This window comes from Scedosporium apiospermum, assembly GCF_000732125.1.
Source record: "Scedosporium apiospermum strain IHEM 14462 chromosome Unknown SEQ_SAPIO_0165, whole genome shotgun sequence".
Lineage (NCBI taxonomy): Eukaryota > Fungi > Ascomycota > Sordariomycetes > Microascales > Microascaceae > Scedosporium > Scedosporium apiospermum.
Window position 1 is genome coordinate 365,882 of NW_015971866.1, and position 15,382 is coordinate 381,263.

At 50.4% G+C, this 15,382-nt stretch overlaps 2 protein-coding genes and 3 pseudogenes across 2 annotated transcripts; 3 read left to right on the forward strand and 2 right to left on the reverse strand.

Moving 5' to 3' along the window:
• Positions 1 to 586: 586 nt before the first annotated feature.
• Positions 587 to 6,133, forward strand: SAPIO_CDS10275 (annotated as a pseudogene; the record flags this gene model as incomplete).
• Positions 6,134 to 7,078: 945 nt separating this feature from the next.
• Positions 7,079 to 8,239, forward strand: SAPIO_CDS10276 (annotated as a pseudogene; the record flags this gene model as incomplete).
• Positions 8,240 to 8,684: 445 nt separating this feature from the next.
• SAPIO_CDS10277 (uncharacterized protein) lies at positions 8,685 to 10,051 on the reverse strand (the record flags this gene model as incomplete). Its single annotated transcript, XM_016783890.1, has 3 exons — positions 8,685 to 8,724; positions 9,110 to 9,451; positions 9,537 to 10,051. The coding sequence occupies 3 exons, from the start codon at positions 10,049 to 10,051 to the stop codon at positions 8,685 to 8,687; spliced, it is 897 nt and encodes a 298-aa protein (XP_016638734.1).
• Positions 10,052 to 11,849: 1,798 nt separating this feature from the next.
• SAPIO_CDS10278 lies at positions 11,850 to 12,689 on the forward strand (annotated as a pseudogene; the record flags this gene model as incomplete).
• Positions 12,690 to 12,878: 189 nt separating this feature from the next.
• SAPIO_CDS10279 (uncharacterized protein) lies at positions 12,879 to 13,926 on the reverse strand (the record flags this gene model as incomplete). The annotated part of the gene is made up of 5 exons (XM_016783891.1): positions 12,879 to 13,015; positions 13,075 to 13,136; positions 13,191 to 13,308; positions 13,466 to 13,736; positions 13,795 to 13,926. 5 exons carry the CDS (start codon positions 13,924 to 13,926, stop codon positions 12,879 to 12,881), a joined length of 720 nt encoding a protein of 239 aa, XP_016638735.1.
• Between the last annotated feature and the right edge of the window lie 1,456 nt (positions 13,927 to 15,382).

Here is a 15,382-nt window from a genome sequence, read left to right on the forward strand (position 1 = left end):
CTGTCTGCCACGGAGACAGAACTCTCTCATATACCGATCTTCATGTGGCATCACTGCGGATTGCTTCCCTTCTGGGAAGTCGAGGCATTGGAGCGGGGGATGTGGTTCCCATATTATCCACCCGAGGGCTGGAGATGGTGGCATGCATTCTCGCCGTTCTGAGTCTGGGGGCAGCATGGGTTCCAATGGAAGACGACACGTGGAGCTCGGAGAGAGTGAAGTATGTGCTTGACACAGTTGACCACAAATGTGTTCTCGTGACTACCCCTGGCCATTCCGACATTCAAAACGCCATACGTGCGGATCAGATCGATCAAACCTTCGATTCAATCTCAACCCCTATCGAACCTCCTCCACAGCTTGTTGAGATGGATACGAATAGCCCGGCGTACATAATATTCACGTCCGGCACGACTGGCCGACCAAAGGGGGTCTTAATATCACAGAAGAGCCTTGTGCACTACGTTAGGCAAGGCGGTAATTCAAATCCGTTTAACATGGACGTTCAGTCGTCCGACCGAGTATTACTTCTCTTCTCCGTCGCCTTCGACGGTACGTATAGGCGCGATCCAAGTCTAGACCACATATGCGTGATGTCAAGTTACTAACAATCGACTCGCCCGAGCGTAAAGCCTTCTATGGTGTTCTCTTTAGCACGATATGTGCCGGCGGCCAATTAGTCCTGTCCGAACCGTCTAAATTCATCCAGGACGCCCAGACCTGCTCCATCCTCCCAACTTCACCCACCCTCTTGAGCACGCTTCAAGACCCAAACCAGTATCCAAATGTCAAGAAAATCTTCCTCGGAGGAGAAGCACCAAGTCCAGAACTTGTAGCGCAGTGGTCATCTAACGATCGAAGACTTTTCAACGCCTACGGACCAACAGAGGCGACCATTGCGGCAACCATGACAGAGCTGAAACAAGGTCAAACCATCACCATTGGCCAGCCGATAAAAGATTGTGAAATATTCATCTTAAATGAGGACATGGAGGAAGATGATGAAGGCGAAATTTGTCTTTCGGGCCCTGGTTTGGCCCTTGGATATTACAAAAATGACGCCCTGACTGCGGAAAAGTTCATCTCTTGGCGAGCTAAACGACTATATTGCACATCTGACCTCGGGCGGCGCGTCGAATCTGGTGTCATCTTCCTAGGGCGAAAGGACAGCGTTGTCAAGAATCGAGGTTTCCTGATAAACCTAGAATCCGACGTCATCCCAATACTCTACTCCCTTGCAGGTGTACAGTCTGCCACGGCATTCATGTACCGTCAGCGACTGTGCGCCTTTGTTGCACCCGTTGTTCCGGGCCTCGGTGAGCTTCGCCAACAGCTTCTCCTTGAAAAGGACCACTTTCTCGTACCAGATGACGTCCGCGCAATCGACAAGTTGCCGTACAGCGCAAACGGCAAAATTGATGTACAGGCTTTGAAAGAGGTTTTGGATGGCGAAATGGCGAGGGGAGTGAGTTCCGGTGCTGATTGCAGCTCAAAGCTAGGAATCGTCAAGGAGGCACTGGCGGAGATTTTGGGCGTTCCATGTGCTGCGGTCAGCGCGTCGTTGTCCTTTCGTGCACTCGGAGGTAACTCCATTCTCGGAATCAAGCTCATTTCGCACTTGCAGACATACCGCCAGGTCTCAGCTCATTTCTCAAACTTGTTTCTTTGCCCGACAATTGCGGACTTTGCAGAGAGCATTGATTCCATGCTGCCGGCAGACAAGGTTTCCACGGACGCCAAGGGCCAAGATGATCACAATGACGAGTCCAAGCAACTCACTTACCCTATGACGACGACCCAAGTCGGCATGGTGAGATCAACAATCAGTGACGCTCCAGCAGGATACATGATTATCATCGTCGACCTCCAGATAGGTGCCGGTACGGCGGATTCCCTTCAGCTCCAGAATGCCTGGAAAACGGTCTTGGAGAGACACTCCATTTTCCGCTCTTCTTTTGACCTCTTAAACCATCACCTTGTCATCGATCGTGAGTATCACCAGGAATGGGCCGAGGAGTCCGTGCCTGCCGGAGAGATGAAGGATAAAGTCGAGCATACGTGCTCTCGTCTGCTCGAGTTGGCAACAAGGCAACCCGACGCCACTGACACCTTCCGCCCACTTAATTCTTTCCATCTTCTCAAATCTGCGGATAGGGAGTCCTCCCTCCTCTGGCTTGTTCACCATAGTCGGATCGACGGGTGGTCCATGGCTACGATCGTCAATGAGGTCAGATCACACCTCAGGGGAAACACGCTAGAAACTCCGCCACAGTTCTGGCAGTATTCGATGAAGGTCCAATCCCATCTGGAGCGCTCTCTCAAACAGAGCATCTCCTTTTGGTCTGCCAAGATGAATGGCGTTTTGGACGGCACTCCACTCAGGATTTTAGGGCCAGACGAGCCGCCTCCTTCAAGGACCTTTGGTGAACAAATCCTAGACACCCAAATTTTACAGAAAGACCTGGAAGTATGTTCTCGGGCTCTAGGTGTTACAGTTCCTGTCATCCTGTACTCGGCCTGGACTTTGCTGCTGTCTGCATATACTGGCAAAGACGATGTGGTTTTCGGCGCAGTTTTCTCAGGACGTCACTTCACTGTTCCGCAAATCGAGAAAATTGTAGGACCCATGATCAATACATGCCCCTTCCCTGTCAGTGTAGGTGGTTTGGAGACAAAACCAGACCTTCTTGAAAAAGTCCAGTCCATCTTACTGGAGGTTGGGCAGGAGCAATGGCTTGCTGTCGATGCACTTCAAGAAATCGCCCCAGGTAGCCACTCAAAAATCTTCGACACCGTTGTGTTCCTTGAGGATCATTTGCCGGAGTTTTCCGGAGAGGATAGAGGCGAAGACGGCAAACCTCCCTCTTGGACTTTTCGACGCCGAGATTGTCCAGAGTTCAAATTGACATGCTTTGTCGAGACTAGAGATGGCAGGGTCACATTCCGGATCCTTTACGACCTGTCTGTGTATCGAAGCGAATCTGTCCAGCGTCTGATGAATCACTTTCGAAATATTTGCCTCGCAGTCATAGACCCAAGAATTTCTTACATCCGCGATATCTTCCAAAGGATGCTGGAACCTGTGGAGTTCACCCGCTTGGCTCTATCCTCCCCAACACTCTTCGAATGCTACACAGGGCCAGCCAGCTTGAAGGATGCGTTTGAGGGTGCGGCAAAGAAGTGGCCGAATTTGGTAGCGCTGGAATCTCCAACAACGTCCCTAACATACAGGGAGTTGGATGGCCTCACAAACCATCTTGCCGGTCGCATATTCCAAACGACAAAGCCAGGCGATGCTGTCGCGGTTTTGGCAGACGGAAGCTTGAATTGGCTGATCGGTGCACTTGCCGTCATCAAGGCCTCAGCCGTATATCTACCTCTTGATACGAAGCTGCCCGCAGCGCGTATGAAAATTATGGTCGAAGCTTCCGCCGCAACGCTCTGCCTACTGCCTGACAAGACGAGCGAGGACCTGGTGACACTCATTGACTGCCCGAAACTTGCCCTTGATTCGTTCCTCGAAAATATTTCGCCGTGCGGATCCAAACCACTGCCAACTCTCTGCGGACCACAGGACTTAGCGTACGTCATCTTCACATCCGGATCAACTGGGACTCCCAAGGGCGTCAAAATTACCCACGGCGCCACACTGTCACACCTCTCCTATGAGCCAGCAAGACTTCACGCCGGGCCCGGTAGACGACACGCCCAGGTCTTTTCAGGAGGCTTCGATGTCAATATCGCCGAGATATTTGGGACTCTATGCTACGGAGCCACTTTGGTGCTCAAAGATCCGGCTGACCCGTACGTCCATCTCACGAGAGTCCACGCAACAATGATCACCCCGTCCCACCTCTCAGTTCTGTCTCCCGAGGATCACTCAAACTTGGATTCCATCTACTTGATCGGCGAGGCGGTTCCCCAAGTCCTAGCCGATAGATGGTCCCCCAGTCGCATCGTATACAATGCGTACGGGCCTTGTGAATGCACGATTGCATGCCTTTTTAAGACTCTCGTGCCGGGAGAGAAAGTGACGATAGGGGTGTCAATTCCTCGCGTCCGGGCTTATATCCTAGACGCCAGGGGTAATCCAGCACCTGTTGGTGTGGTTGGGGAGCTATATCTCTCTGGCCCTCAAGTCGCGGAAGGTTACTTTGGACCAGGGATGGCGGAGGTCTCCAGGACGCGATTCCTCGATGACACTTTTGCCCCGGGACATCGAATGTACAGAACTGGCGACCTTGGTGCCTGGACCGAGGGTATGGAGATACAGTTCCTCGGTCGGGTGGACAATCAGGTGAAAGTACGCGGTTATCGGATTGAACTCGAAGAAATCGAAAACGCAATTCAGTCCGCAGATAAAGCCGTGCGCCATGCGGTGGCCGTTGTTGCCAAAGACAACATCGTTTCTTTCGTCTCACCCGTTGGTGTAAATATCGACAGTATCCAAGCGGCTCTCCGTGGCAAGCTCCCTGCGTATGCTCAGCCATCTGCCATCATTGCTCTCAACTCCTTCCCGCTCACTCCCAATCAAAAGGTCAACCGTAAGGCCCTCCAAGAAAAGGCCTTGGAAGTGTCGAGGACTGCGGATCTGGAGCCTCTCTCTGCGCTAGAAAGCACAATTGCCGAACTCTGGAGGACTGTCCTACAACTTGACCGTGGCGCTCAGATCGGTCCCAACCATGACTTTCTTTCGCTCGGAGGGAACTCCTTGAGACAAATAACGATGGCACAAAGAATGTCTGTTACATTTGGGAAGCGGGTTCCTCTTGCTATGGTCATCACAAACACGGTGTTGAGGGATTTGGCAGCGGCGATAGAGGCCTATCTCGCAAAACAAGGTGAAGATAGGCTTGATGCCGCTGCCACCCCATTTATTAAACATCGGGAGTCTGCTGAAGTGGCAGAAGGCGTGGTTTCACCTCTCGAGGAGGAATTCTACACTCTTCACTCCAAGTCAGAATCCCCATCCACTTTCAATGTTGCATACGAGTTGTCTCTTCACGGAAAGGTGGATATCGATCGACTCTGCGACGCTCTTGTTTACACAGTCCAGGAAAATGAGATTTTTGGCTCGAACTATGTCCTTTGCGATGGGAAACTACAAAGGGCTAAGTGTCAATCACATTTCTCAGTCCTGCGGCTGCAAAATAATAATAACGTCGAGGTCATACGGGAGTATATTGATAAGCCTTTCGACCTCTCGCGAGACCAACTCACCAGAATTTGTTTGCTAGAGGGCCCAACAAGCACGATCCTTCTCTTTATCCAACATCATATCATAACCGACAAAGTTTCGATACAAACTTTCTTCAAACAGGTCTGCCAGCAGTATCAACAACTCGTCTCTGGAGGCTCTCTCCCCACGTCCAAGGAAGTGACCAGCCCGGGATACAAGGAGTGGGCGAGCTGGCAACTTTCGAAAACTTCCTCTAATAAGGTCGGCTTTGCCTATCCCAACGCCGCCGCACCTTCCTACTGGGCCTCCAAGTTCAACGACCTTCCCGCCAATCCGTTTACAGGGACAAAATCGGCCTGGATGTCTGGGAATGGAAGGACGGAGGCATTTCCTCTCCATCGCAAGGGTGGCTTCCGCGGATCCCTAGAAATGTATCTCGCTGTGGTCTCTATGGCTTTGCAAAGGGTCTTAGGAATTGAAGATCTGGTTCTGGGCGTTCCGTATTTTGACCGGACTGAGCCCGGAACCGAGGACATGCTAGGCGTGTTCCTCGACCGTCTCCCTATTCGCGTTTCAAGCCCAGCAACCGATTCGAGGATGGAAGAGCGAGTGGAGAATATGAAATTAGAGTTGAGAGATTCTCTATCACATGCTATTCCATACCGAGATATTCTTCAGATCGCCAACTCCACCTCGCTTTTCGATATCATCGTCGTGTATAACCGGCAAGATGACCTGGCAACTAAGTATCTGGAGCTACCCGGCGTGACTGTGAAAGAGGTTCCCAAAAGAGCACAGGGCGCGAAATTTCCGCTGTTGGTCGAGTTTAATGAGGGTGATGAGGATACTCATTGTGAGCTCGAGTATTGCGTTGATCTTGTGGATGAAGCTGTTGTGCAGGCTCTCAAGGCGGAAATCGTTGGCGCATTTCAGGAAGTCCGCCCTGAATCCTGATATTCGTCCCTTTCTTCATACGCGCTGATAGTTGTCACTCTCATGGAAAATGTCAAAGATGGGTAGATATTCCCTCCTCGGCCTTTTGCAGATGTTTTCTAGCTAGATGGCCAGATATACCTCCCCTCCCTGTTAGTTGTGGTGGGGTGGCACATGTCGCGGTCATTTTTTTTCCCTCTATGTCGCCGTGTCATTATCGTCCTCTTATTATTACCCTCCGTACAGGTAATATGACCCAAGTTTCTTCTCTCTATATATAGGTGCTAAGGTCTTCAAACTTGGCATAATAGGGTAAGTGAGCTAAGTGGGTTTTAAACAAAGGTATTATGTGATAATTTATATGCTTTTACGCCGTCGAGTGAAGTCGCCGTTAGAGCCCTGTTGATTATACGAGGCTAGAGGGGCAAAGAGAGTTCAAACCGCACAATGGATAATGAAGAGGTTTTACGAGATCATCACCGTCAGGGTAATAGCACAAATGGAATGAGGCTACGTAAATGGGGGAGCTGGGGTGATTGTGACATTGTCCGTGTTGGAATTGGAGACTTCCTCAGCGCATAGAATCGTAGTAATTTCGCGAATCGTTCACGACATGTTCCTGAGACATCAACACCAAAATACAGGCCATAACTGGTCATCTTCCGTGGTGAGCCGCGTTGATCTTAACTATTTAATATTGGGGTATCCGGTCTCGATAAGAAACAGATGGAGGATGCCATCAGGCTCCCAGGAGATTGCGAGCCGAAGCCGAGGATGAGAAACAGCAAATTGCCCCGTGCTGACCGAAATCAGAGCGAGAAGGCGAGATTAGACACCAGATATATCACGTGATGGTGTAAGACCAACCCAAGCTGTTTGCACCACGGTCAAGATTAATGACACAAAAACGAAGAGAAAGAAAGAGAAACGAAACATCATTCTTGGAGGGAGACATACTTTCAGAAGATGAGCCGCCAAAGGGCGACTCGTTCAGGCTATTCAGCTTCTGGTCGCCCAACGACCCAGGCACGCACAAGGAAAGAGGCAGGACACTTCACACTCTTTGGGAACCTACCCAAAGAGCTCCGCTTCCGCGTTTACGAGCTCGCATTCCCCCGCCGCGTTCTACATTTCTGTCAATACGAGCTGATTGTAGAGCCCCTCGGCCCACCTGTTATCGCCCAAACATGTCGTGAGGCCTGGGAGTTCGCCAAGGCCCGGTACCGCTGTCTCACCTACCGCGCCCCCAAGCCACGCGAATACACATTTGTCGACCTCCCCACGATCTGCCGACCGCCACAACAGACGTGGTTCAATCCTCGCATTGATGTCCTCTGCATTGACTCCGAACACAATGACGTGGTTTATTATTATGGTCCAAGGGGTGTGTCGGACATTGTAAGCAAGGGGGATATCGCGCAAAGCGAGACGTACGTCGGCAATGCCAACGTCCAGGGACTTGAAGAGCCCCCGACGTATTTGGAGCTTGTGTGCTCGATACTGCCCTTTGCCAAGATTGCCGAGACTGTCGTGGTGCAACCATCGCTTAAGAGGAGGGCCATCTTACACCGTGACTTCTTCCCTTACGCCGACGATAGGATTTTTCCCAAGCTGAAGACCGTCCTCATCGCAGTCCAAGGCATGGACTGGGATGATAGCGGGCTCATTCCCGGATATGGCGACCCGCTACCCAAGTGGTCCGTACGTGTCCTCGACGCGTATAGCCCTGCCTTCGCCCAGCAGGCGGATTCGGAATTCGGTCAACTCGACCCGGCGCGGCTATTGAAGTTGCTGCGCACTAGCAAGCGGCTGGCGAGGATTGGCCGGACCTCTTGGGACTTGGAGCAGCCTCGTGATGGTGGGATCGAGTTTTCCGGCACTGTGCCGGACCCGGATAAGCTCTCCCGGCTTGATTTCGTCAATATGTGGCTACGAGCGGCGTATTTCCTGCGGAAGGGATATACCGTGTCGGAACTTGGGGATAGACAGTACCTGAGCTATCGGAGCTGGTTTTGGTATGAGCAAAGGGATCCGGAGGCTGATGCTGCGATAGAGGAATGGAGGAATGATGGCACGCTACCTCATTTCGAGGCCGCGTTAGTGGTTCACAAAGCCCCTCTTGTTTGACTGCCCAGATAGTAACGTGAGGGATACATGGACCATTCCCCCATACCTGGTTGTTATGATCGTTGAGAAGCATTCCGAGCCAGAATCGTCCTGTGGGTCGGACATTCTCTTAGACCGACTTTGCAGAGTACACGAAATAATAGCTCCAAACTCCTTTCGCAGCTTGTAAAATCTCAATCTCCACTGCTAATATCGTCCTGTCCAAGGCAAATATTTGTTATCGTCCACGCCCTAGATCCGGTCTCCTCGTAAAGAAATCATCGTGCCAATAATATCATTGCGATCCTTACAGCATCATTAGCAACCCAAATCCATCCCAGGCCGTATCATAAGAGGCCGCTGGGTTTTGTTTTCAGGTTCTATTCTTACATACACAACCGACACATTAGCATGAAGTTGGCCCTTTTTCCCGAACTTGACCGTAGAACAACCAATCCTTCATCGTCTACAGTAAAGCCTTGCCGGACTTGCGCTTCTTAAGCCCTCTAAACAGCCACTTCGATTAGCTAATGTTCACCGGATAAATCAGGACTCAACGGTTCCTACGCGCAAAAGGTGATGGAAACCGGGAAAACACAGTCCTACTAATATCGTTCAATTAATTCCGTCAGGTTCACCACAGTTGCAGTGAACGGAGTTCGTAGTCCTGCCCTCATGTTATCAAAAGTCTCGCCACCGAAAATCAAAAGGTGATCATGGTATTGCTGGAGGACGTGAATGGCTCGACTGTATGTTGGCGCGGCGGGAGTGTCGTGTTCCTCCCATCCGTCAAGGGTGCCTCCGAGGCGATTCGTATATACTGCACTGCTATCGGCATCGGACACTATGATTGTGCCATTTGGCCCTCCGACCGGGCTCCATGTCACGTACGGACTGGCATTAGGCGCCTTCGCCTCGTTGATAATGATTGGAAGACCCTCGGAGAACCTGAAGTCAAGGGGAGTATCGGCGAGACGGTAGTAGACTGGGTAGTTGGCTCCGTGAGAGCTGGAATTCCCAACGGGGAACTCATAGACAACTATCCATTTCTCGATGGGCGGGATCCAAGCCACAACGGTCATTCCTGGACGCGCCAGATACTCATTGTAAGACACGTCGTCTACAGGCGAGTTCCATGTCTCTAGATCAGTCGAGATTTGGTGGGTGAGCTTCTGACCATGGTCAGGATCACGCTGGTCGGAGTAGAAGCAGATCAAAGAGTGATTGTAAACCCTGTAAGGAAAAAAAGAGAAATAAAAAAAAAGCAATCAGCATTAGGCCATAATCAAAACGTACTTTTTCGGTTCTTGCATCTTACAGTAGGTACGGTTCCCAAATAGGATCAGCACCGTTGGTCGTATTGGGGGCACCTCCTTGGGCGATGTGGCTGACAAACTCCCACGACCTCGCCCCGTCCGTGCTGGCGTAAAGATCGATGCGCGTACCCTCACTACTCCAACTATTACCTGAAGCCAAGATTGTTCCAGCGTCATATCGGCCCAGCGGCTCGGTCAGCTCGGTGAGAGCGGGTTGGGCCGGGAACCCCCAACCATTCTGGGTATCGTGTAGATCTGAGACCCACTCCCAACTAGCACCTCCATCCTGGCTTTCAAAAACGGGAAAGAAAGCAGGATCATGATTAAACAGAGAGCAAGTTGCGAGAATCGTGCCATCTGATAGCTCAGTAAAGCGCGGGTAGGTGATACTCTCATCTCCTACAGGCTGGTAGATCGTATTGTTCACGAAGAATCCGAAGGGTTTTGGCCCACTAGAACCTGCGGCAGTAGAAGCAAATACTACCAGCAGAGCTGTAGCTATGGAGATGGCAGCCATGGCTATGGTGTCTTATGCTAAACAAGATTATTCAATATGGAAATAACGGAGGAAGAGAAGGGTGGCAGTGAGAGAGGGCTCCTAAGTACGAAGCCATGGATTGGAAGCACAATATATGCTATATAAATACAATCATTCTTGACACTAAAAGTACGCGATTCTTTCACGGACTTAATGGCGATGGCGAACTCAGCCTCGGGTGATTTAGTCAACTTACGATCAGCGCGCTTGGGGCTATGTCATTTAATGTGCATGGTTCAGTCCGACTTTAATTTCTAGTTGCCGAAATGAACTGCCGGGATCTGTTCAATATCCGGCTACTATTCCTGAGATTAATAAACGGTAACAGGCACTCATTAACTCGCAACTAAAGTGAGAAAGACATCTGCCCGAAGTATAGTAGGGTTTGGACAGATGGGCTCCAGCTGACATCGCTAAGAGTGAAAAAGAGAGAAAAAGAGAGGCAACTTTGCCGACCCGGAACGTGCCAGCGGACATCCGGAACTCGAAATCAGAAGCACGGAATGCGTAGATTTTCCGTCCTAGGTTTAGGAAAGTAGGATTTTCTTTTTAAATGTTGCATCGGAGGACAGGTTTTCGCTGTGATGGCCATGTATGATACTCGATTCGGAGCATTCTATCTGTCGAGTATGCAAGTCCAGATGGAGAGAATATATTCGGTCCACTAATAAAGCTCAGATAGGATGAACGGTCCGAAATCTAAAAAGCAGGTTTTATCTTGATATTATTTCGTCTAGGTTGGCCCCGTGTCAACAAGTCTTTTAGACCTCGCGTTCCCATTTAACCTCTCTCCTGCCATGACAGGTTGAAAAAAATACGGTGGAATGACTTCGCTCGCGCCCTATATCTGGATCAATTATGGTAAGTGCCGTTGGAACGGCCGATACCGAATTTAGATTGCTGCAGCAGCTCTCAAGTTTATTTATTACCCATAAAATAGCATTGAAGCCTTCCAATAGACTTTGGAAATCATTACACCCATCCTCTTAAGTGGAACCTAGAGCCAGAATCATTATCTTGGCTCTTTCCGATTAAGACATTGCCCTCCCCTAGTAGGCTAAACGGGTGGAAGCGGGTGTGGAGTACACACGGACTTGTTGAGGTTGAAAGCGCCAAGATGGCCAACCTCTATTTTGATAGTACTCTAGCCACCTCATTGGGACTAGCTTTCCAGGGCCGAGGTGATTTGCGGAGTTGGGAAAGGGTCCCGGGGGAGGAGGGGGCCAACAGGCTAAAGAACTGGGATTGAGGACTCCGTGATGCAGTGGACGTTTCCGCAGCGCTTCTTTCTTTATGAAGCACTGATTGCTGGAAGATTAAATAGCTGTATTGAGCCGCTGCCACTATCATGCCATGCGGAGTATGCAGGTTCTGTCGACTACGGGTATGGCTAATTAACAAAGGTATTAATTTTTAATTGATCGGCTATCGATTCGGCACTTATATCCTCTGCTACCTAGGAACATTGGAGAGCCCCAGGCAGTAAAACCTCTTTCCGACAAAATAGATCTGTCCAGTGCCTCTGGGCAGTGCACCAACAATTTCAAAGCATGGCTGGCCCCTACATGGTGTCGATTTGTCGATATCGACTTCGTCCCCGAAAGCCAGTGTGTATTTATCAACCGTCTCACATCCCTTTCCCAGAAGAACTCGCAAATGTCTAGTCATCAAATTCCATTCTACACCGTCTCTATCCACTTTCCCAAGCTTCTGTTCAGTCACTTAACTAGCATCTCTTGAATTAATCGCAAGCATGCCGAGGCTGACAACAATCTTAATGGCCACGGCTCTTCTTGTTCTGGCATCGCTTCGCCCGGTGCTCGCCGAGAACTCGGCCGGGTGTGGGAGAAATCCGACGATAACCAGCCAACAATATACCATTACAGTTAACGGCAAGCAGCGGCAGTACATTGTGAGGGTCCCTGCTACTTACGACAAAGATCACGCATACCGCCTAATCTTCACGTGGCACCAACTTGGTGGGAGCGCCACCAAGATTGTCAACGGAGAGGATCCGAACCAGGGTGGTGCATTGCCATTTTACGGCTTGCTGCCACACGCAAACGACAGCGCCATATTCGTTGTTCCAAATGGACTGAACGGCGGTTGGGGTAACCAAGGAGGCGAGGACGTTGCGTTCTTTGACGAAATGGTAAAGGTCGTCGAGGAGGACCTCTGCATTGACACCAGCCTGCGCTTTTCCACCGGTTTCAGCTACGGCGGCGCCATGTCGTATGCTCTTGCATGCGCCCGGCCCAACGATATCCGCGCTATTGCAGTCATATCGGGTTCGTTGCTTAGTGGATGTGCCGGGGGAACACAACCGGTCGCATTCTACGGACAGCATGGTACCTCGGACTCGGTTCTTCCAGTCAGTGGTGGCCGTCAGTTACGCGACAACTTTGTGAGGAATAACGGATGCAGTCCAGTCACGGAACCACAACCTCAAGGAGGAAGGTCTGTCAAGACCGTGTACGAAGGCTGCACCGAAGGCTACCCAGTCACCTGGGTGATTCACAACGGAGACCACAATCCGTCTCAGGTGGACAGCGGATCATCTACGCCATTTGCCCCCGGAAACACTTGGGAGTTCTTTTCTCAGTTTGCTTCGAAATAGTTTCATTCCGGTGGAAATAGAGCAGCACCTATCTGTTACAATCTCAATATAAATACTGTGTCCCATTTAAGCCCAGATTTTCGGCCAACCTGGCCAGAGCAGATCGACAGGAAAATGATGGAATGACGAGAAACCGCCAATAATGAGGCGAAGGGTCGAGGGAGGCGGGAATATGGTTCTTGCAACAGACTATACGTCGCCTGAATCCTCTATCACTTTCGGGTCTGTTATCTTGCGAAGTTGCAGCCTCAGCGCGGGTGTCGAGGCTGCCATGATGGTGACCGCTGGTTCGACAACACCCCATATTCCCAGCTGCATGGCATCCCCTGGTACAGAGACGCTACATTAATATATTTTGTGGACTTCAGTGAAGAGATAAACTTACCACCGCTACCGAGGCGAAGGGATGGAAATTTAGAAGCCTTGATAAAAGCGGCGACGGCGGCCCTGTTGGTTCTCGTCGTTAGTGGAAGCCATGACCCGGAGACAGGTTGGGCTTACAAAACACCCATACTCATAGCAGCCAGTGCTCCTATCTTCTCCTTCCTACGCAAATGCAGGGGCGTAATTATCTTCCAAGACACAGATACAAAAGCCAAGTCCATGAGGCCAGAGTATACTAAGATCAACGAATTAGTCCCACGGAGTCCCAGCAGAGCCATACCCATAGATGGCAGTGCACGTACCACTAACAACAACAGCAGAGATAATGTGGACGGAAACGTCCCAGCACACTCCTTCGGTAAGAGGGTTCCAGGCCTTTTACAGAGGCTCACAATCAATCCAGAATAATAGAGCTCCAATGCCAAACGAAATGTTGATGCTAATGATGGCAAACCAAAGGAAGAATTTCATCTGAATTTCGGAGATATAAAGCAGCGTGACGGCAAAAGAAGTCTTGCTCCATGCTTGGCTGAGGACCGCGAATGTTAACGAAAATAACCCAGTGAGGGCGAGCCTATTGATGATTTCAATAGGCGGCGTTCCGTGTCGCGGACGAGTATTTTCAATTATCGTGATCAGAGTTACGTTGATAACTACAGCGATCTAACACATTATGTTAAGGTATGAAAAAGGCAAACCAGAGGAGCGGCATGTGACATACCCAAGACATAAATAAGACGAGGTCGTCGAAATGCCAGCCATTGTTGCGGCGCTTGGAATATAACCGAGTGAAGAGGAACACCGCGGAGCAGGAGGCTAGGCTCCAGATTTCCGCCTTCGTGGAGGTATCCATCGTATTTGTGGTGAACAATAGGCTCCAGTTAAGATGGCGAAGGGGTTCGCTCACTCGATTGATTTTGAATAATTACTCTTTCGCTCAGCTCGGAGGGGAAGACGGGGGAGTGGGAACCCCACAATTATGAGAGAGGGGCCGTCGCGGACCGGATCCGTCAGTGGCCGTGGCTGAAACATAAATGGTATCCAGGTTCAACGAAAGTATGATCTTCGCCTCTTGCCACTATCCGGAACGATCGTCTAGATGGACTGCTTGAATTCTAAGAATCGCGACGTAATTCATGGCATGAACCCAGATCTTGCGCGGGAGGGTGATTGGGTGATGTCAAATGCCGTGAGAAGAGCCGGAGGCACGGTGGCCACAAGAATGCTAGGCCCTACGTCGTCCCTGGGAGCAGCGTGAGGAAGGGAGCTAGTCTGCGCCGCGGACAAAGAGAGATCACTTATATACATCATCCGGCCAGTGGCTGTGATCTTGACACACAATAATCCAGTCTACGAGAGGGTCTTTTTGCTAACTACGAGCGATTTGGTTGCAGTAAATCTTTTTCTTTCCCGGACGCGGTATTCGCCTCCCTGGAGGGGCCAGAAACAGCCACAGAGAACTATTGCTTTACGACTGATTGGAATCGATAACGTACGCTCCCTCGCTGACGGAATCAAAATAGTCGAGTCTGAAGGTCAGCGGTTCATCCACGGCTACAAGACTGATACGATTCAATGGTTCTAACCCTCAATAAGGTGTTCCCAATATTACCATGTGGCTATAGTTCCTGGTTCGGGGATTAAATAATCGAGCGTTGTCCACAGGCGATCCGTGAACGGCAGATTTCCAACGTATTCCCTCGGATGACGAGCCGCCCGGTATCGACGCCGAATCGCAGCGAGCGACTCAAATGCATGTCGACCACACGGCCTAGGCGAGGTCAGAGATGAGTGACTTTAATTGGTCAATGCACATGACATTGGGTATGCCCGTGGCCGTTAAGGGTGACAGCTGGATTGCATGCTGCAAAGGACTCCGTCACGCCTATTCGCGCGCTTCGCTGCCCTGTATATGCATAATTAAGCTGCAGCTGGGACGTAGTCACAGGTGTCTCGCCATCCTTTTATTTATTGTCTCGTCAGAGAGATTAATCTTGACAAGATCGTCAGAAAACTGAGCGGTTAGTTTTTCAAGAAGAAAATACGTCAGCTAAGTTGGCAGCAGCACAATCAGAGCAATTAAAGATGGGCGTAAACGACCCATACCTCCTCCTTGCAAGACTAGAATGCTCTATCGCTCATGGATGATACAAAGAAGAGCCATGCGATATCATATTAGGTCGTTCGACCTTCGGCAGAGACGCAATTGATCGGCTGCATAGATAGTAGGATGACGAAACCCATATTTTAAAGAACGAAGAGGGGAGATGCGCGAGATCATTCTGTGCTATTGACTATTTACATTCACC